The sequence below is a fragment of the Camelus bactrianus genome, chromosome 18, assembly GCF_048773025.1.
Source record: "Camelus bactrianus isolate YW-2024 breed Bactrian camel chromosome 18, ASM4877302v1, whole genome shotgun sequence".
NCBI lineage: Eukaryota > Metazoa > Chordata > Mammalia > Artiodactyla > Camelidae > Camelus > Camelus bactrianus.
In genome coordinates, this window is record NC_133556.1 from 18,046,033 (window position 1) to 18,068,677 (window position 22,645).

The following is a 22,645-nucleotide window of genomic DNA, read 5'->3' on the forward strand; positions in this document are numbered from 1 at the left end:
TAGGTGGCCTGGCTCCATTGCTCAGCCGTCTCCGGCTGCGCGTGCGCAGGCCGAGCGGTGGATATAATTGGCTGGGGTTGTTGGCGCGCCTGGCGCTCGTGGGCCGGCTGGTCGCGTGTTGAGGGCGTCCCGGGCGCCCCAAACCTTCCCCCGGCGCCTTGGCGCCCAGGGCCAGCCGGGCTTCTCGCGTCTGCAGGCCCGGGGCCAGCGACGGCTGCTCTTTTCGTTGGCCACCGGCCAGATGGAAGAGCCTCCCGGGAAGCCCCTCAGCTGTGAGGAGAAAGAAAAGGTGCTGGGGATGCGGGAAGGGTTGACTCAGAACTCTGACCCCCTTTCCTAGGATTTTAGGCTTGTCTTTGTTTCCTTGGTCGTCCGAGAGCGGCAGTGATCTCTAACCTACAGTCTTCTCTGGACTGGGGGCATGGGGAGTGAAAGTGTTGGAGAGCGCTATGCTCCCGTGGTGGCACTTAAAGAACAAAGTTTCATTACAGCAGAAAATTTAAAAATACAAAATGCATAACTGAAGTTCCCTTTGACACTTCCCACCCCAACCTGCACACTCTCAATCTTGGCTTCTCCCTCCCCACCTCCTTAAGTAAATCTGTTAACATCCTGGGTTTAGATCTTTTTTGTGTCTCTGTGTGTGTGTGTGTGTGTGCGCGCGTGCGTGCGTGCTGGGCGGGGGTGGTGGGGTGCGGTTTTATTCTCCAGCCACCAAAAAGTAATAGACATTTTTGGGAAAGGTTCATAAATGGTATGACCCAGATGGTGCTGCAACTTTCGTTTTCCTTCTTGTTTAACACCCACATTAATCCATGTTTACCTACTTTATTTTTTAAGTTCTATATAGTATCCCGCAGTATGGAAGTGTCATCTTTTCCTTACATATTCCTCTTCTGGGAGACTTTTAAGTTGTTTGCCGTTTTTGTTTTTACAACAGTGCTGCTCTAAATATTCTTATACACGCCACCTTGTGCTTGTGCCGATGCTGTTAACTTGAACGCATCTTGTGCCGGCTCTTCCAAGCTTTGTGCTAAACTCTTCATTCACAATAACTCATCATTCCTCTTACTCCAACCTACCTTCTAGTGGGGGTGAGAAAGGTCATCTACAAGTCAACAAGATAATTCCCAGGTGTTGATAAGGGTGGTGATAAATAGGCCTCTGTGAGAAGCAGTCTAGCAAAGAGGCTAAGACTACACAGACTCTAGAGGTGGACTGCCTGGGTTTCAGTCGTAACGTTTATAAATTGTGTGATCTCGGACAAATTGCTTTCCCTCTGAGCTTCCCAGAGCTAGCTCTTTCTTTCTTCCGGTCTAAGCTCAAATGGTCGTGCTCAGAAATGTCTCCTGGCCACCTTCTCTAAAGTAGTCCATTCTCCTGTAGCCCAGACACTGTCACGTGGTCACTCTATTTGTCTAGGTATTGATTACCATGTGAAATCATCTTATCTGTTTATTTGTTTTCTTGTTTGTTATCTGTATCTTTCACTATATGTAAGCTGTCCAAAGAGCAGGGGCCTTGACTATTCTGCATATCTAGCGCTTGGAACAATAACTAACACACAGAGGGTATCAATTACTGTTCTAGGGGCTAGAGATACCTGGACCAACTGATCCATTAGTTGAATGAACATCTCCTGCTACCTTCAAGGATCTCACAGTGAGATGGGGGGAAACAGAAAAGTAAACAGACAACATGTATAATAAGAACCGTGATAAAGGAAGCACAGAGGAGAGGTGGAACGCCTAACTTGGATTTGGAGAAGGACCTAGAAGTTTACCCCAGGGAAAGAAATCTAAGCTGAGCCTTGAGGAATCAGTAGGAATTAGCAAAGTGAGTTGGGGAGGAGATGCTCCAGGTGATAGGAACAATCTATGCAAAGATGCTGGGATTTTAGGTTGGTGCTTGTGAGAACTGAGAGTAGTGTGAGCCCATGCCACTTCCTCCTCCGCCTCTAGCTCAGGGATCTGCTGAGCGCTGCACACTCATGTCTCATAGGCACTGTACCCCTTCTCTCTGACTCCTTTCTACCTGCTCAGTATTGTTTGGTATTTTTTCTTCTTCCAGTTGAAGGAAAAATTAGCATTCTTGAAAAGAGAATACAGCAAGACCCTGGCCCGCCTTCAGGTAAGTGAATCTTATTCTCTCAAGTTGGTGTGTGGTACAAACTATATAAAAACAGCTCTTCAGTTAATAAGGCTTTTAACAAAAACTTACTTCTTTTTCATAAAGTTGTTTCTTGAGCTGCTTCTGTTTCCTCTAGCGTGCTCAAAGAGCTGAGAAGGTTAAGAATTCTGTTAAGAGAACAGTGGAAGAACACGATTCCTTCATCCAGCAGGAAGTTTCAACACAGCTAAACCACTCAGGTAAAGTTAGCCCATTCACCTGTGTTTGCTTTTTTATTCATTTCCCAGGTAAACTTGGCTGTGATTCTTTTTCTCACAGTTGGAAGATAAGGACTAGCAGTAGACTTTTTAAAGTGTACAATTCAGTGGTTCTTTGTCTATTCACAAGATTATATAACCATCATCACTATCTAATTCCAGAATATTTTCACCACTCCAGAAAGAAACCTTAACCCCTGAGCGACTACTAATCTACTTTTTGTCCCTGTGGATTTTCCTGTTCTGGACATTTCAGATAAATGGAACCATATAATAAGTGGCTTTCTGTGACTGGCTCCTTTCACTTAGCATAATGTTTTCAACAGTCATCCATTGCACATAAATCTAAGCATGCATCAGTACTTCATTCCTTTTTTACAGCTGAGTAATATTCCATTATATAGATGTACCATAATTTGTATATCCATTCACTAGTTAATGGACATTTAAGTTGTTCCTACTTTTTGGCTATTAATGAATTTTGGCCATTATGCTGCTATGAACGCTCATTTACAAGTGTTTGTGTGGACTTATATTTTCATTTCTTTTGGGTATATACTTAAAAGTGGAATTTCTGAGTGATATGGTGATTCTGTGTTTAACTTTTTGAGGAACTGCCAAGCTTTTCTATAGTGGCTGTACCATTTTATATTCCCACCACAATGCACAAGGGTTCCAGTTTCTCCACATCCTTGCTAATATTTGCAATTTTCCATTTATTAAATTAAAGCCACTCTGGTAGATGTGAAGCGATAAATTCTGCTTCGGTTGGATTGCTTATTTAGTTTCTCTTTTCCTCTTTCAACTTTGAGAAAATATATTTATTGTTTAAATATTGGAAAGATTTTTTTTTTTAATTATATACGCACAGATGGAAAAGTCTGGCTGGGAACAATCTAAAAAACAATGGTCATTTCTTATGTTAGAAGTCATGTAATTTATAAATAAAATTGGAGGCTAATGAAATAGAAAAGTATAAAAATTAGTTGAGCCCCAAAAAAGATGTGAAATGAAAAATTAGGTGAGATACAGGGAAATGGGAAGGTGTTGGTCAGAGTATATAGAGTTTCAGTTACACAGAATGAATAAGTTTTGGAGATCTAATGTAGAGCATGGTGACAATAGTTAATAATACTGAGCTGTATACTTGAAATTTGCTAAGAGCACTGATCCTATGTGAAATAATGGATGTGTTAGTTACTTGATTGTAGTCTCACAATATACATACATCAAAACATCACATTAAATATATACAATTTTTCTTTGTCAACTGTACCTCAATAAAACTAGAGAAAAAAATAAGAGTAAAGATGATTACAATAAAAATAGATAATCTTTTAGTTTAAAAATCATTTTTCTAGCACGATTCCATTGTTTTACATTTACTTAATATTATTATAATTTATTAGATTATTAAAAACTTGAATTTTGATCTGCCTGAGTGAAATACCATTGAATCCTTTTAAAATAAATGTTTGGTGGTATTTATATAAAATATTTAAAAACAAATATGGAATATTTTTTGGTTCATCTTAAAAGGAAAATATTAACTATATAATTTTTTTCTCCCCAGAACCTAAAAATGAAGTATCTCCCTGTGACTCATTACAAAGCAACACTAATGTTGATGAAGAAACTGGAGAAAAGACATCTATCACACTTGACTTTGAGGCTGAGTCCTGCAGCCCTGGACGTGGCCCAGTGGAAGGATTATGCATACAAAGATCAGATGATACCCAAGAACGTTTCCCCTGCAGGATTGATGGCCCCGATGGTAAGAAAAGTCAGAGTAAGCTGCTTGGTAGAAGAAAGACACAGGAGAGAACATTTATTTCACTGGAGAGAGAATCTTTCTTTGACACTGATTCGCTCTTACTCTCTAGAAAAAGACTAAAGGAGCAGGAAGAAATCAATAGAGAAAACCCCAGGACACCTGTCGCTGAAGTAAGAACTTACCTTTCAAGTCCTAAGTCTGACATTCCTGATTCTCCAGCACCAGTTTCAGAAACTAATGTAGGGAGTGTATTAATTTTGCCAAATGCCAAACTGCAGAAAGATGCTGATACACTCTTAAGTGGAGATAATTTCCCCAGGGTGGCTGCACTTCCTTTGCATATTCCATCAGACAGCGGTAGTGGTCGGCACCTTGAAGATAAGCCTCCTAAAAGTAACTGTGAACTTACTACTCACGGTTTAAAAAACATTAGCCTTGCTTCAAACTTAGAGGCACAAAACAAAAAAATGATTGTGTTTACAGATAACCCAGAGGTAAACAAAACTGTAAGTGCAAGTGGTCAGCTGCCTAGAAGTCCTGACTCAGAGGCAGATAACTCATATTCTGTAAATGAACTCACGTACGATAACTTATTGGCGAATGAAAACCAAAACTTAAAAGAACAAGATCACACAGAGATGTCTTTTAAATCTCCTAATAATGTTCTTGATGGTAGAAATCAAAGTCTTCTGGAAAATGAAGTTCTAGGTCAATCAAAGCGTCTTAGCCTAGAAGTAATTTCTTCTGTTTCTACTGAAAATCAAACACAGTCTTGCACGATGCTTGAAGGCCTTCTCTTTCCAGCAGAATATTATGTCAGAACAACACGACGCATGTCCACCTGCCAGAGGAAAGTAGCACTGGAGGCTGTAATTCACAGTCATTTGGGTGTCAGAAAAAAAGGTTTTAAAAATAAGCAATCTGCTAAAAAGTTAAACCTCGCCAATGAAGAAACTAACCAATGTGAAATTAAGATGTCCAACACATACACAGAACAGCCAAGTTCAAGAAGTCCTCAGAAACTTCTCTCATTAACTAAAGTCAGCTGTCCCACTGGCCCCACTAAGACGGTTACCCAGACATCTGGTAGAAAACGCAGAGGAAAAAGAAAGTCAGTCTGCACCCCTGTGTTAGATCATCATGAGCTACCTTTGCCAACTTCTTTCACATCAGGTGTTAATAGGTCCCAGGAAGAAGTCGCCTTGCACAAAGATCAGAATGAAAAAGCAATTTTTCTTGAGAAGAGAGTTAAAGGTAAATTGAGGTGTGGGTGGTGGTGGTGGCGGTGGCGGCGGCTAACACTGTGCGCCTGGCACTTTCTAAATGTACAGATACTCACTGAGTCATCCCAACAACCCTACATGAGGTAGAATCTGTTATTATCCTCACTTGACAGATAAGGAAACTAAGGCAAGAAGATCAAAGTGTCTTTAAAGTGACAGAGCCAGGATTCAAACCTGGCTGTGTGGTGCCAGAGTTCACAAATATGGTTGGAAAAGTGGACACTGAGAAGGAAAATACATTGGATGTTTACCTAAAATTAGTATTTATTTACGTACAATACAGTATTTACCCATGGTGAGATGTAACTAATATAGAAAGTGTTTCTAAAGTAAAATGAAATCTGTGTCAGAGTAAGAGTCTACTGACAAACTGTCTTAGGAATAATCATGTAATGGAATGTAATAGGTCTGAGCCACTCTTTTTGGATAAAATATCTAATACAGTCTTGCTGAGGTGTAAGGGACACAAGATTTTGGAGGATAGCAAGTGACATGTTCTAATTTAAACTTTTGTGTTCATTTACTCAGGACTTAATATCTGCTAACTTGAGCATACAAACTAGATAATTCACTCTCATTCTGTGTGGGAGATCAGCAAGCTTTCTGTAAGAAGCCAGATAGGAAATACAGTCTCTGTGCTCTGTCACAGCCACTCAAGTATAGTGTGAAAGTAACCATAGACAATATGTGCATGTGACTGTGCCAATAAAACTTTATTTACAAAAGCAGGCAGCCAGCTACTCTACCATTGGATGCACACTTTGGTCTATGAGCTACAATTCATTAATTATTTTAAAAATAATAATCATCATGACTTTTTTGTTTATTTATTTACTAACTTTTTTTTATCGAGTTACAGTCATTTTACAATGTTGTATCAAATTCCAGCGTAGAGCACAATTTTTCAGTTATACGTGAACATACACATATGCATTGTCACATTTTTTTTTCGCTGTGAGCTACCACAAGATCTTGTATATATTTCCCTGTACTATACAGTATGACCTTGTTTATCTATTCTACATATGCCAGTCTGTATCTACAAATTTTGAAATCCATGTCTGTCCCTTCCCACCCCCACCCCCTTGCCAACTGCAAGTTTCTATTCTGTCATTATGACTTTTTTAAACATCTTTTAGGCCAAAAAGAAAACAAAGAAATCAGAAAGTAGGGCTATCTAGTAAGAAACTTGAACCATTCTTTTGTATACTTTGAAATAATCCACTGTGATTTCAGTAACCTGCAGGTATGTTAAAACATTTTTTTTTTCTTGAGGTGATCTTCACATAACATAAAATTAACCTGTTTAAATTAAGTGAACAAGTCAGTGGCATTTAGTACATTCACTGTGTTGTGTCACCATGACCCCTATCTGGCTCCAAAATATTTCCATCACCCTAAAAAGAAACCCCATACCCATTAAGCAGTTGCTCCCCATTTCCTCCCCCTCTAGCCCCTGGCAACCACCAATCTGTATTCTGTCTCTATGGATTTACTTCCTTTGGGTATTACATATTAATGGAATTATATAATATGTGACCTTTTATGTCTGGCTGCTTTCCTTAGTTTTCAAGGTATGTCCACACTGTAGCATGCCTCAGTGCTTCACTCTTTTTTATAGTTGAATAATATTCCATTGTGTATATGTAACACAGTTTGCATATCCATTAATTAGGTGTTGGATGTGGCTACATTTTGAATGGTACAGAATTCCTGTCGCTCTAAGTCTAGTAAATTACTCTTTGCTTGAAAAGGGGACTAAGTGTTCTGTGAGGAGAGCCAGCATTTTGTAGTGTGTGCTCTGCTAGCCTGTTGGAATCACAGTTTTGGAAAAGAAAGGACTTCAGAGATTCTTAGCCAGTTCCCTTATGAGGGACAAGGGAAAATGAAGTGAATTGACTTGCCCAAAGTAACACAGCAAATCAGTGACAGAATTGGGACTAGACCCCTGTCTCCCTTTCCCAGCTAGCGCTATCAGTACTGTGCTGTTTTTGGTACCGCAGAAGGGGAGCTGCTAGTTAGCCACTAACCTGTGTCTGATGAACCGTTCACTGAGGTTTCAGAGTCACGGGTGGGAAACGTAGTGAGCACAGCACCGTGTTGGAGTTCAGAAGCTCAGTCTTTGTTGGGCATTAACGTTGGGTATTTGTTATTGTTGTTGCTTTCTGTTTTAGGGAAGGAAGGTCACTGTCAAAAAGAGGACTCGCTTTTTTACAATAATTATGCTTATTTATCTTTGGATGATGTTGCTTTCAGTGCTCCATTTCTTAAGAATGACATGCTCAGTTTAAAGCACCTGTCGCCTTTTCTCAAAACCATAGACTTTCAATTACCTGATGAAGACTTTGGACCTCTTAAGCTTGAAAAACTGAAGTCCGGCTCCGAAAAGCCGATTGAGCCTTTTGGATCGAAAATATGTGGAGAGGGGCATCTTAAAGAGAGATGTTGTATTGCTGTGGAGGAACTGGCTCCTAAACCAACCAATATAGAAAAGGAAGACTTGGAAGAGGAACTGATTTTTCTACCAGGAAAAGTACATCCTAAAATGCCAGTAAAAAGCCAGCCTCAGGAGAAGGGCCTTTCTTCATCCATTTTACTTTTCACTCCTTTAAATACTGTTGAATCTGATGATAATGACAGAGCAACGGTAGATGTGTGTTCACCTGCTTTCCCCATCTTGGGCACTACTCCAGCTTTTGGCTCCCCAGCCCGATGTGAAAAGATGTCTGCAGAGGTGGTTGGACGCACTTGCTCAGCACCCCAGCTCTCTCACTTAAAAGCCACAGTCAGCCTCTCTAGCGATCATAAGCAATGCAGCAGTTGGACCAGCCCACCAGAATTAGACAGCAGCCTGCATGTGGCCAGAAGGAAAGGATGGCCTTCCTGCGACCAGGATTCTGGTCCCCAAGCAACACCTCTACCCACTCCGTCACTCACCTACAAAGAAAATCAGCCAAGTGAAAATTCGTGTCAGGAAACTTGGAAACATTCCATCGAGCAGGTACAGTCCGCTTCCTTTGTGAAATTTTCTCCAAAAGAATGAAATATCTTAGTGAATATGGACAACGTGACTTCCTCACACATCAGTTCTTCAGTGTTTAAAAATTTTTTTAGCATGACTTCACTGTAAACACTAAGTTCATTCTGAGAAAATTAGAGTTAATTAAAATATTTAAAAAAAAATATCAGGGATCCTCTTCTCTTTGTTCTCCAAATGCAATAAAGCAGCTGCATGTGGAGCTTTGTCCCTGCTACCATAGAAAATAAAATACAGGAAGTAGGCATTTTGTTGAGTGAGTGATGCAGGCAGGTATCATACATAGAGTATAAATTAATAGTGTGACTTTTATTTCCACAGATTGAAATAGCAGACGTCCCTGCTTGTGATAACTTAAACCCAGGCACTCTACAATTGGTTTCAAAGTTAAAGGTCAGAAGACTGTTAACTTAACAATTTGTTTTGTATCTTACATGTGAAAAATGTAATGAATTGATAGGAAAATTCAGAAGAATTTGATCATTAAAAAAATTTGATAAAACAGACTCAGAAAAACAGATTTAAATTCTTTGTTTTTCACAGTATTTACCTGCCTATATATTTTGAGATCTTAAGAAATTTATATGTCAAGCTATTGCCAAGAGCAACTTAAGCTAAGTAACTCAGCTTTGTATCTAAATTTGAATCAGGCATTTTGACACAGAGAGAGGAGTCATTCATGACTCTCCTACCCAACTGGTGTGATATTTCTAGAAGAATCACTTATGGTAAATAAGAAAATGGGTAGCTGTTCTAGATTATGATATAGTGAATGGTTAATTTTCATATGCTATACATGGTTCTGAGAGATATAAATTATAAAATACTGTTAATGATATTTTAGTAAATCCTGAGAAGTGGTTAGGGCCCATGTCCTGGTTAACTTTTTATACTTGAAGTAGCCTGGTGTCGAGCAGGGGTTTTCAATCTCAGTTCTGTTGACATTTGGGGTGAGATCATTCTCTGCTGTAGGGGAGTGGCCTGTGCCCTGTACAGTATTTAGCAATAGCTCTGATCTTTTCCAGTAGCACCCCCGTCCCCAGTTGTGATAACAACAGTGTCTCCATATATTGCTAAGTGTCCCCTGCAGAGGGTTGCAGAATCTCCCCCAGTTGAAAACAACTGGAGAAGAAAGAGCTTTAAATCCACAGAAACTGTTTCTGCCAGTCACTGACCATGACCTGGGGCAAATCATTTAGCCTCTGAGCCCCAGATTCTTTTTCTATAAAAGAGACATAGAAATACCTATGTTTCAAAGCTATTCTTGAATCAATTTTAGTAACTTAATTTCTTAAGGAATCAATCATTTCATTTGTATTTTTAAATTTGTAGGTAAAAGGTTACTTATTATTCGTATAGGTTTTTTTTTTGGTCCATGAATATGCAATTAAGCCTCTCTCTCCTCACTCCCCATTTTAAAAGTATTTTTTCCCTACATCAGACTTAAGAGATTTGGCCGTTCTGTAGGTCTTCTAAAAAAACTAGTTTTTGGTTGTGTTGATTGTTAATTTGAGTTTTTTGGTTTCCTGTTTCATTTTTTTCTGTTTATATCCTTAACAACTCCTCCCTTCTGTTCTTTCATTGTGGTTATTTCATTATTCTTTTACTAACTTCTTGAGCTGTTTGCTTACATTATTATCTTTCTTAATTTTTGATGAGTACCTTTATAATTTTAATTTTTTTGTTTTGGATCCTACTTTGGCCACCACATTTGGCATGTTTAGATTTCACAGGGCTCTGTCTTTGTTGTTCATTTAGAAATAGTATGTTGTTTCAGTTTTATTCCCTTTTCAGCCCATGCGTGCTTTGTCAGAATGTTTCATTTCCAAAGGGTCTTATGGAACTAAGGTTCCAATTCGTTCTTATGGGCTATTTTCCCCTTTGTGGTTAAATCTGAATCTATTCTAGTCTGGAGCAACATGTTTTTAAACCTATCATAAGTGTGTTTGGGCAATTTTTATAGTTACATAAGGCCCACAAAGCTCTTTTTTTTGACCTGCATAAAATTTTAATTACATTTACTTTTATTTTATCTAATCCTTGTAATCCATCACTTTTCATCTTTCTTCTTTTTGTGAAACACCCCCCCCCCCAATACCCCTTTAACATAGCTGTTGTTGCCATTCTGTGTCAGGATCCTTCAGGTTCCTGCTCTGTGGACGTGAGTGCCATGTGGTGGGACACAGCTGGTTTCAAAGAGCCACGTATCGTAACCGCCTGTGAATATGTAGTTTCTCTTTGGAAACCTCTGGATGCTTGGCAGTGGGAAAAAATTTATTCCTGGCACTTTGCAGAGGTAAGTTAGAATCTCATAGCTGGAGATCTTTGCAATCATTTGCATGGTAATACAGATGGGCAGCTTACCAAAAGTGTGGGCTCTGTGACTATGCAAGACAGCAGAGAAGGGTTTTTTCCCCAACATTTTATTATGGAAAATTTCAAACATACAGAAAAGTGGTACAGGGACCACCCATATACCCACCAGCTAGACTCTACAGTTAACATTTTTTATTTGCTGTATCATATGCTTATCCAGAGATGGATTTTTACAAGAGACCTGCTGGAGGAGCTTGGAATTTCATGCTCAGATATTATTTCTGCTTTTTTTCTGTGTGGCCTTTCTTCTGTCCTTGTCCACCTCCATACATATCTTACACGGTTGCAATCTTAGTGTGCCTAAAGTTTTTAAGCCTGCCTGTTCTTACCATATAAACATGTTTCCTGGTTTTACATATTCTCCATACTTATTTGCTTATTTTGAATTTTATTTTTCCTAGCTTTACTGAGGTATAATTGACAAATGAAATTATAATATATTTAAAGTGTGCAGTGTGATGGTTTGATGTGCATACACATTGTGAAAGAGTTCAAATTAATCAACACATCCATCACCTCAGTTTCCTTTTTTTTGTTCTCTTGGCGAGAATACTTAAGATCTACCATCTTAGCAGATCTCGTTCTTGTTCTCCACTGTACCTACAGCTTCTCACACTCTGTTTTGCGGAGTGGTGCTCAAGAAATATTTCTGAGGGAATTAACTTGTTTTGAATGGCTGTGTACTGTTGCATTCGTCCACACGCCAGGGTCTATTATTCTCCCATTGCTAGAAGCATAGGTTGTGTTAAATGCCGCGGTAAACACTGTTATGCATATAGCTTATTTGGATTTACAGCTTATAAAAGAGGATGTTTGCTGAATCTTTTCACATTTGTTCAGATGTTAGAAACTGTCCTGGTACAGTGAGAATAGGAAAGGAATGTGACAAATTTTGGAAATTTTAGATTAATTAAAGATGAAACAACCAAATGTAATTTTTGGCTGCTTTGTTTTATTTAGGTTCCAGTATTGCAGATAATTCTAATGCCTGATGTTTGTAATCTTGTGTGTGTGGCTTTGGGAAATTTGGAAATCAGAGAAATCAGGTATGTAATTCTCAAAGAGTAGTTTTATTTCCCTCCATCTTTGTCTCTGTCTTTTTTCTTTTTTTTTTTTTGGAGCAGAGAAAGGTTTATTGCAAGGCTGAGCAAGGAGGATGGGGTGGCTTATGCCCAAGAAAACCCCAAACTCCCCGAAGAGTTTCAGCAAAGCATATTTAAAGGCCAGGTAAGGGAGGAGGGTTGCAGGGTACGTGATCACCTCTCTGCCATTTTGTTTTGAGTGCAAGTTATAACCAAGGCTTGAGTCTTGAAAGAATCTAAATTTAGCTCTAAAGAGATTTGTTTAAAAAAATGTGCATCAGTAGAATGACATCCCTTACTAAAGTTTTCTTTTAAAGTTTGAACCTAGTTCTTTAATATTAAAAGCTTACTCCTCACTTCTCTGCATTTTTCTTATGTTTGGTTTAGGGCATTACTTTGTTCCTCAGATGGTAAAAGTGGAAAGCAAGTACTCCTGAGCTCTGGAAATATAAAAACTGTGCTTGGCCTGACAAAAAGGAGGCTAGTCAGTAGCAGTGGGACCCTTTGTGATCAGCAAGTAGAAATCATGACGTTTGCAGAAGATGGAGGGTAAGAAAAGCATTGGTTGATTTTAACTGTTAGATAAAGGATGGTTTTTGACACAGGGTTTCAGAGAAAGTCAGATCATTAACATCTTGTTTTTCTACGCTATAGGTGTAGTATGGAAGGTTCTGCCTCGACACTGGGCTATAACATAGAAGCAGCTTAGAGAGGTGGGGACATGGCAGGGAAGGACGCAGTGGAGTAGAGAGGCTCAGCAAGGGTGCCTCGTTCAGTCTTCTTTGACATCTCAGTGTGTCCCTTGAGTATCACAAATATCTCAAGATCCTATACCCTTTTCTGATTCCACATACGTGGTTTCCATCGCTTCACTTACCGTCTGAATGCTGGCTACACGCAAACATGTATTTCTAGTTCAGCTCTTTCTCAACCTCTAGACCTGCATGCCTATTTATTAGACATCTTGTGGATACCTCAAATTCAACATGCTGGAAAAGGAGCTCCGAGCATCCTCTGTGTCTGTCGTATGCTCACTACACTTTATTGTGATTATTTATCTGTCTTTCCTAACAGGGCATGGACCTTGTTTGTCTTATTTATTCATGACCTGTTGCAGTAATCTGGACAGGAGATAAGTAATTGTTTGCTTAAATTAGGAAAGTGTTCCTGGAGATGGGGAGAAGCAGACAGATTTGAGAGAAATGAGATGATAAAATCATTAGGACTTGGTGACTGAGTAGATAGAAAGGAAAGAGAGAGAAGGATACTGTGCAGGTTTCTGGGCTGGCCACCTTGGTAGGTGGTATTACAGTTAGTTGAGACAGCAATGCAGAAACACATGGTTTAAAGGGAGAGCTGGTGAGTTTAATTTTGGATATGTTGAATTTGAGGTTCTTGCCATATATATCCAGGTAGATAATATGAAACTAATATATAGTCACTGTGGAAAGCTTAGAATACACATATTTTCTGGATGAAATTTTTTCTTCTGGTATTATGTTAGTGTTTATTATGTATAGTTCAATAATATGAGAAGAGCTGCTTAGAAACTGTTTTCGTACAAAGTGCTGATTTTTATTACTATTTTAAATACAGAAGCAAAGAAAAACAGTTTTTGATGCCCCCTGAAGAGACTATACTGACTTTTGCTGAGGTTCAAGGGATGCAGGAAGCTCTGCTGGGTACCACTGTAATGAACAACATGGTTATTTGGTAAGCGTTCCCTCAAGGGCCTCAGTTTCCTCATCTGTAATAGAAGGATATACCTTTAATTTTACAGGGTTGTTACGATTACGTGAAAGACTCTGTAAATATGTTTTTGTTTGTTCACTGTCAGATGCTACATACTTGTCTTGACAAGAACATCGTATTAATTCAGACAGCCCAAGTTCAGACTACTTTAAAATACATGAAATTTTATTGTTGTCAGAAATATACTGCTTCTGGTTAATGGCTGAGTAGCTTTCTCAGACTGATTCTCCTACCTCAAATATCTATAAATTCTGCACAAAATATGAAAAACAACTGTCTGAAAGCACTAGTGAGCGAGACCAAAAAAAAAAAAAAAAAAGTAGTATACTAGAGGAAATGCAGTACTTAGAAGAAGGAAGTGTCACCGGGCGAGTTTGCCATTCAGAGGGCAGGCCCCAGTCTGCACACTTGGTGATTTAAAGCCTGACAGAAAAACTTCCTGTCTTGCTGGCCTAACGGACGGAAGGACAGAGTTCAGGGTGAGTACAGCAGCAGGAAAGTGAGGGAGAGAAATCCTGAAAGTAGAGCCGGAGAAGGAGCCCTAAACTCTGCCTAAACGTCCAGCTGCACACATGCAGGACGGACTTGGGGCGGCCCAGGTAAAGCAAAAGGAACGGAACTGGGTTCTCAGCTTTTGGAATATAAGTTTAGCCAGTTTAACTGTTTACTAGGTGGGGGCGGGGGCTGGAAATCACTATTCTTCAGAGGAACCTAACAGAATGCAGAGTTTATGTGATATGTCATTCATAATGGCTAGAATACAATCCGGAATTACTAGATATACAAAACATGCTTGATTACAGGATTCACATGAGCAGATCTGTGATAGGGACACTGAAGTTGAAAAGTCCCCAGCCACCTCTCTTTCCTGACCATGGTGGGGACCACACCTGGCCGCAGGCACCTGCAAGGTTAATTTGCAGTAGGAGAATAGATTAATTTTTTTTTTTTCTCAAACACCTCCATTAACTTCCCTTGGGGCCAAAATGGGTCTTGGTAAGAGAAAGTTACAATATTATTGTCACTGCTTCCTCCCTGTTCTGCACTGTCCACCCCTAACCCTCGAGGGATAAACTAGGAAAGCATGGCCCCTGAGAGAAACTTGGTCCCCTCCCCACCAGGGAGCCTCTGGAATTTGACCATGATCTATTCTGCCAGGAGAGCCATTTTCAGATGTCCTGCTGTCTACAGCAGATTTCCACTTCAGGCACCTTCCTCAGGGTTTCTGCACACAGGTCTTACTTGAGGACAATGTTCTTTACAAAATTTTCTTTTCTATTCTTTCTGCTGTTTCTACAGTCTGAACCTTCATTATTTGGCTCCTAAACTATTACTATAATCTAGTAATTAATTGGTCTCCTTGCCATCAATCAATATTAAACCTCCAGATCATCTTTCATACTATTACTTTATAAATACTCTTCCTCCCCATCCACCCCCACCCCCTGAAATGAAACCTTCAGTGGGGCCCATATTTGCTTTCTTCAGCTTCCATTTCCCTAATACTTCATTACAGAAATTCCCCTCCATTGGGGGTGGGTAAAGCTCAGTGGTAGAGTGTGTGCTTAGCATGCACGAGGTTCTGGGTTCAATCCCCAGTACCTCCACTTAAAAAAAAAACTCCCCTCCAGCCCTTCCCTACTCCTTCACTTTCTTTTTTCATTCCACCCTTCAGTTCCCCACTTCTTCTAATTGTGGTCTTCTGGCATTTCATAGATAACGGATCACAGTGGACTTTGAGGTTGGGAAGGGACCTCTATACTTGGCTTTTAAGTGTCAGTTTAAGTTCTTAGTTTAAGGGGTATCTTCAGCCCCACAGTTGCCTTAAGTTCTGTTGCACCAGACCTCATTGATGTTTCCCTCTGGAAGTTCATCTTGCCCTTATTTTTCGCTTAGCATATGCTACTTCGTGTTATGAAAGTCCTTGAAGACAGGTACTGTATCTTGCATCTATTCTCAGTGCCTGTCTTAGCTCCTTGCTTAGTTATTCAAAGGTGGTCTATCAAAAGCTATCATTTACCTTTTGGACTGTATATAGCTTTATATTTACATATGGAAGTTGTTCACCTTTCCTGTTGAACTCCTGATTTGTTAGATGTCTGAAGTGATTCATGTATACTCAAGGGTCAGTGGCCCTTTTTGAAACTATTGCTGAAGGTCTAAATATTTATTCTTGATCCAGCTGTATTAACTGAGCACCTGTCTTTCAATCATTTATGGATAACCGATTCTCTTACTTATGTACCATCCTCTGAGAGAGATGCAGATATGAGTCAGCTATGCATCTTAGTCTCAAGGCCCCTAAAATCTAGCAGGGAAATAAGATTGCTCTGCAATTCAAAGTATATAATTCGTTGACAGCTCACACAAGGTCAGAGTGGTAGAGATTTAAACAAAGTGCTTTGGGATTTGGGAAAAGCACATTTACTAAATACAGAACGTATACTAACTTCTGTAAGGGATAAACCTATTCTCGTGTCCCTTATATGAGGAAGACCATGTGTATGTACATAAGAATTTCATTTTCCTTCTTTAATTGTTATACACAGCACCTGGTCCATAGAAAGTTCAGTAGCATTTGTGGAGTGAATACATTATACCCTATTACAATATATATTAAATTAAAAATGAGGCATATGGACAGTACTATTGGGAGCTGGAAGAGAGGAGATTCGTGTAGACTGGTGCAGAAAGGGAGGAGTGATAGAGTAAACGGAGCTCACACAGCTGGGAGGAGGTGGGACACAATCTAGGTCTTAGAGGAATGGATGGGCATTGTCAGTAATAGGGATGAGAATGCATCAGTAACGGGGAGTGCATTGGAAGGGGTATAGACCCAGGACTGTGCATGATAACGCTGCGTGGGCAGTGAGACGATTTCAAGTATGAGAGCAGTGAGTGATAGTGCAGCACTCAAATCATGAGGGTTATAAGTACCATGAAAAAAACTTGGGCTTTACCTTATGGCTAATGGGGAGCCACCTGAGAGTTTCTCATCAGCAAAGTACGTGGTAGAACAGTTATCAATGTCACAGATCCTCAATGAAGCTAAGGAGTGGTTCCAACAAACTTTCTCTTTTTCTTCTTTATCTGCACCCTCCCCTTTCTTCCTTCTTCTGTTTGTCACCCCATCTCAGTCTTCCCTTCTTTCTTCATTATCTTGGTCGAGCTCTAGTATAAAGATATATTATATAGACATAATTATAAATCTGTTTTAGGTGTGGTTTCTCACCTAACCAAATTCGGTTTCCTGACCATTGTCTTCCATGGAAAATTTAGGCCTTACATTTAGACGTACCTAATTTCAGTACAAGTGAAATGAGATAATGGAAAACTTTTCTCACTGAATTTGAAGAGATTTATCCCTAGTGGCATAGAAGATTTTTCGATCTAAGGCTAAACTATCAAGTTATGCTATTGGCAAAGTTAAACTACGATTCTGATTTAGCTAAATCTGTGACTAAACAAAACTAAGGTACTGTGTCCTTTAGTTTTTCCCTTGGTCACCTCCTAAAGGATTCTGTGATAAATAAGAGAATACTGTGTGAAAGCCAGTTTGCTGGAGGAATGTTATGAGCTTTTTTATTTTTGGTGTCCAAGGAATTTAAGAACTGGCCAGCTCCTAAAGAAGATACACGTTGGTGACTCCTACCAAGCTTCAGTCTGTCACAGAGCCTATTCTGAAATGGTAAGTAATGATCTGCTGGGACCACTTTGTGTCTGCTTTGTGTGTTACTGTTGGTCTCACTGAATAAGAGCCATCACTTACTAAGTGGTAATTAATCAACCCTCCCTGATGCCTTTTTTTTAAATTGGATAGCAGTTTTTGTCCTTTCTGGAGATTTATGAGGGAGAATAGGTGGTGGTACAACATGATTGTCTGGGTAAAATTTCTGGCTGTATGACTGCAGGGCAAACGTTTATTTCCAGCTGTGAGTCTGTACCTAGAAATGGTATGCCTGTGATCAGACTTGGCTCCCAACCACATGGCCATAAATGATTTATGATGTGGATGAATACCCTTGGGGAGGATGACTAAATGGTCCTAGACACGTTTTCCTCTTAGGCTCTGGTGTTCTTGTATAGAGACAAATGCAGCTTCTTAGCTATTATGTTAATAGACTTTGCTTACAGTCCAGTTTTAACATGTGCACAGGTTGGAGGTACTTGTTTAGGGGTCAGGGGTAGCTAACTGCTGGAGCGTCCACCGTGGAGCCAGGAGCAGAGGCAGTCGCAGCCAGTTGAGCGCCCTGTGGAGGCTGACTTGCCCAGACTCAGCAGCAGCCCTGCAGGCACCAGCACCCAGAGGCCCTGGGTGCAGGGGTTGCATCTTTCCCTAGCCTAGCAGCACCTGTGGACGTGAACTCCAAACTTGCGTGTCTTAGATAATCTATCACGTTATCTTGGGACTAACTTTTCTCCTCCTAAAATAAGAGGGTTGAATTCATCTCTGGAATGATTAAATTTACCTACCAGGCATTTAAGTAGTTTTACATTTTTGTTATTACAGCATTAATACTTATTTGATTTTGGGGGGAGAGGGGAGGTAACTAGTTATTTATTTATTTATTTATTTTTAATGTAAGTACTGGGCATTGAACCCAGGACCTCGTGCATGCTAAGCATGTGCTCTGCTCACTTGAGCTATAGCCATCCCCCCACATACCTATTTGATATTAAAACATTTAATGCAGAAATGTATAAGTAGAAAGTAAAAGTTCCTCATGAAGCCGACCTCCAGAAATAATAGTTAATAATTCAGTGCAGGAATCGGCAAACTCTTTCGGCAAAGAGCCAGAGAGTAAATATCGTCAGCTTTGCAGGCCACGGGGTCTCTGCTGCAGGTACTCTGCTCTGCCGCTGCAGCCGCCAGGCAGCCAGAGATGATATGTAAACAAATGCGTGGGGCTATGTTCCGAGGAGACTTTCTGAAACTTGGATTTCATTTAATTTTGACGTGTCACAAAACATTCTTCCTCTTTTTTGCAACCATTTCAGAGTGCAAAAACTATTCTTAGTTCACTAGCCATACAAAAATAAGCACTGAGCCAGATTTGACCTGTGGGCCATAGTTTGCCAACCGCCTGGTTGAGTGTTTGGCATTTAACATTCTTTTTGACTCTCAGTTGTTTTTTAATTATGAAGGTAATTTATTCTCATTATAAGAATTCAGTCGTTCTAGAAATGTATGAATTAGAAATGAATATTATTAATCCTAAGATGTCCCTATAATCAATTTTCCCCATTTTACCTCCAAAGACAATTACTTTCATGTGTGTATGTACATGTATGCGTGACATATATCTTCACACACAATAATATTATTAGAACATGTAATTTTAAAGCTGGGAGAGATCTGTAACTCCTTTTCCGACAGAAACAACTATAGGTGATGGTGTCTTTTTGTTGTTGTTGTTAGTTTTACTCTATAAATAAATAGGCTATTGCGAACTGGCCTGAAAATCCAGTCACCACTTACAAGATTGTTTTTATCGGAAAATCTGTTCTGAACTTTCAAAAACCAGCTTACAGGTGAACATTTCTAGTTTGAGGACTCGCTACGTGTGTTTCTGTGTCCTCTTTTCTCATGCCAGCATTTCCCCAAATGGATGGCATGAGATGTTAGCAGTATCTAAAGTGGAGGAAGCTGATAAGTCAGGAGACTCATGCCTGCAAAGACTGGCTGAAAAGTCCCTGGGAGCCCTGTGCTGAAGAAGCCAGAAGTCCAGCTCAGTGATAGCCTCCAAGTTCTGCCTGGAAAAATGTGAGCCAGTGATTAAATCCTGGGTACATAAGAGCCTGTTAATCATTCCTGAAATTCTTCAGTTTTGTCTCTGCCATCACTTTCTTTTTCCCAGCATACTCTTGATGATTTATTTGGTTATTAATTTTTCTCCTAAATTAGGGGCTCCTGTTTGTTGTTCTGAGTCATCCTTGTGCCAAAGAGAGCGAGCTGTTGGGCAGCCCCGTGTTTCAGCTGATTGTGATTAACCCAAAGACGACCCTGAGTGTGGGCGTGATGCTCTACTGTCTTCCTCAAGGGCAGGCTGGAAGGCAAGTGTGTGGCTGCCATTCAGTGAGTGTGACATTTTGAAAGGCACTTGTGCAAATAAAAAATAAAACCATTTTTCTGTGTCATGGACATGAACGGAAAGATGAAATACTACAGATAGTGGTAGAGAATGTTAAGAAGTAAGGGGAAGCGTGAAGTTTAGTAGATCTGAACCAAACCTCAGATCCCCTACATCCAGAGCCCCGCCAGTATGGCACTGGATAGATGTGTTATGTGTATTCAAACCCTGTTTTTTTCCCATAACGAAAACATTTCAAATACAAAGTAATTAATATTCTCCACAAGCAAACAAACAAAAATTTTAAGGAAGTTTTAAAGGTACTTAGGGAGGTATCTTTACTTTGAAATCTGACTGAGCCTCCGTCCTGTAGGCAGTTGATATTTATCTGCTGATAAATATCTACTGACTGGTGAGAAGATCTGTTTATCAGTGACACAGTTATTGGCATCCCAGCAGTTTTCTGAGCTATGTAGAGTTTGTGCTCGTCTTATAGGCCAACCAAGCAACATCTGAACCTTGTCATTCCCAAAGACTACCTTTATTCATGTTTGAAAATAGACCTAGTAAATCAAGATCACAAGGTTTAGCTTCAATAGGATAAGGAACCTTGCTAGTTACAATGTGTATTTCTGTGTTTCTGTGGATCTTGTGCAAAGCTTGCTGGAAGATACGTGTTCTAAAAGTCTCTCTCTCTGTGTACTTGTCTGCAAATGTTCTTAGCTCAGCAAGAACCTCAGAACTAACATCTGTAATATTTGCTTGCATAAAACTTGTTTTCTTGGATATGAAGAGAGAACCGTAGTCATTGGCCTAGAAATCGAGGATACAAATAACTGCTTGGTCAGACATTTCTTTTGTCATTTTTCAAACCCATGTGTTTAGCAAATCTGGAAAGCCTGTTTGGTGCCAGTCCTGTAGGAAGCACTGCTGTGTCTAATCTCATGGAGGTTAGAAGAGAAAACCAGTGACTGCTGTTCAGTGCACAGAATGCCGTGAGGCTGGCACTGTCTGGAAACACAAAGGACGGAGGGGCACCTTAACTGGCAGAAGAGGATGGATAGACTCAAGGAAAACTTGATGGAGTTTCAAAAGATGAGCTAGGATTCAGCTACACAAAAGTTGGGTATGAACCAGGGATAAAAAATATCATTCAGTTCACTCAAATATTCACTGAAGACTGAGTATGTGCCAGGCTTTCTGCAAGGTGCTGGTAATACGGCAGTGAGGACTAACAGTTAATTTTTATTAAGCACTTCCTGTCTGTTAGTTGCATAAAAAGCTCAGTGCAGTACCTATTTCATTAAACTTCACAGTAATCCTATGAAGTGGGTCCTCATATAATCACATCCCTGTTCTACTGATGAAGTTAAATAACTTGCCAGGGTCACACACGTCTTACTCTGTTAGAATTCAAACCCAGGTAGCTGACTGCAGAGCCCTGTCCTAAAAAGGCAACCAGATTTTTGCTTTATCATGTTTCCATTTTTCTGGGACAGACAGCCACCAAATGTGGAAGTAGGATAAACTCACACAGTGGAAAGCGCTGTGAAGATAAAAGAGGTGACGTGATAGGGAGCAGAGCATATGCATGTGTGCACTCTCGAGATCGCTGATTAGGTGGCCCCTTTCTATGGAGGCGACAGGCCGGAACGATGGCCAGAACCTAGCCAGGCTAAGATCTGGGGTGAGCCTGCCCAGGAGAGGGAAGAGCAAGAGCAAAACTAAGTTTGGCTGGTTGAAGAGTGGAAGGAAGGCCACTGGGAGCTGGTGTGCAAAGGTACCAGGGGGCATCAGAGATAGCCAGGGCCTGCAGTGATCATAGCCAGCCGTCCTAGGATTGCAAATATAAGCACTGATATTTCCAAGTATTTTTGTTGTTCTTGTTGCTCTGGGGAGCATGGTTTTGACTTTTTTTTTTTTTTTTTTTTGATGTGTGATTTGTCTCGTCTCTGCTTGATGTTAGGTTCCTGGAAGGTGACGTGAAAGATCATTTTGCCGCAGCAGTACTGACTTCTGGAACAATTGCCATTTGGGACTTACTTCTGGGTCATTGCACTGCTCTCCTTCCCCCTGTCTCTGACCAAAATTGGTCCTTTGTTAAATGGTCAGGTACAGATTCTCATTTGCTGGCTGGACAAAAAGATGGAAATATATTTGTGTACCGCTACTAATAAGATAGGATAAGGTGGAAACACGGTGTTCTGGATATTTTTGGCCTCTTTGTACTTCTTGGAGTTGTAACTCTAAAGAAGACTGAAAGGTGTTTAAAATAATTACTTGTATTCATTCAGACTGAAGAGTCCGATGGTGGGGGCACTACTGATCTTGAATGCTTATACTTACTTTGGGGGAAAGGGGTTTGGGATTGATTTTTGTAATTCCTCACATTTGCACATTCGCTTTTAAAGGTGTACAGAAAGCTTCAAATGTTAATAAATATTTATTTTGATACATCCTGCTTGGCATATTTTTTTCCTATCCTATAAAGATCGTTTTCAGAAACAAGAACTAATTTACATCTAGAATACTTAGTCCATGACGCTCGCAGAGTAGATTTCAGTTGACTTAGTATACTAATACGCAGTATACCTTTTATGCTGCTGGTAATACTTTATTTTCACATACCTCCTAAAAGCAATACAAAGCCTATTAAAAATGCTAATTTAGAAATGCTGTTGTTCTTTTTCATTCTCACGTGCATCTTTGATACCAGTGCCAACATTATGACCAGAGTCATGTTGGGTCAGCAACACAGCTGTACTGAGTATATCGTCTTCGTCTTTGCCTAAGTGGCTTGAGAGACAGCAGTTTTTAAAGTCCTAATCTGCTGGTATCATTGGAAGTTTTATCCCAGTTTACAAGTATTTATTGGCCTATCTT

General features: G+C 39.9%; 1 protein-coding gene across 7 annotated transcripts; it reads left to right on the top strand.

The window, feature by feature from the left end:
• Positions 1–44: 44 nt before the first annotated feature.
• PALB2 (partner and localizer of BRCA2) lies at positions 45–22,218 on the top strand. Of its 7 annotated transcripts, none has more exons than XM_045521137.2 (13): positions 45–289; positions 2,071–2,130; positions 2,267–2,369; positions 3,961–5,415; positions 7,619–8,445; positions 8,803–8,874; positions 10,616–10,777; positions 11,818–11,903; positions 12,327–12,488; positions 13,536–13,652; positions 17,292–17,379; positions 19,597–19,767; positions 21,729–21,894. In XM_045521137.2, the coding sequence occupies exons 1-13, from the start codon at positions 242–244 to the stop codon at positions 21,741–21,743; spliced, it is 3,366 nt and encodes a 1,121-aa protein (XP_045377093.1). In that variant the 5' UTR covers positions 45–241; the 3' UTR covers positions 21,744–21,894. The 7 variants fall into 7 exon arrangements, with proteins under 7 accessions (XP_045377093.1, XP_045377094.1, XP_045377092.1 ...); XM_045521136.2 differs by having other exon boundaries at positions 46–289; positions 7,766–8,445; positions 19,597–19,745; positions 21,729–22,218; XM_010961011.3 differs by having other exon boundaries at positions 47–289; positions 19,597–19,745; positions 21,729–22,218.
• The last annotated feature ends 427 nt before the right edge of the window (positions 22,219–22,645 follow it).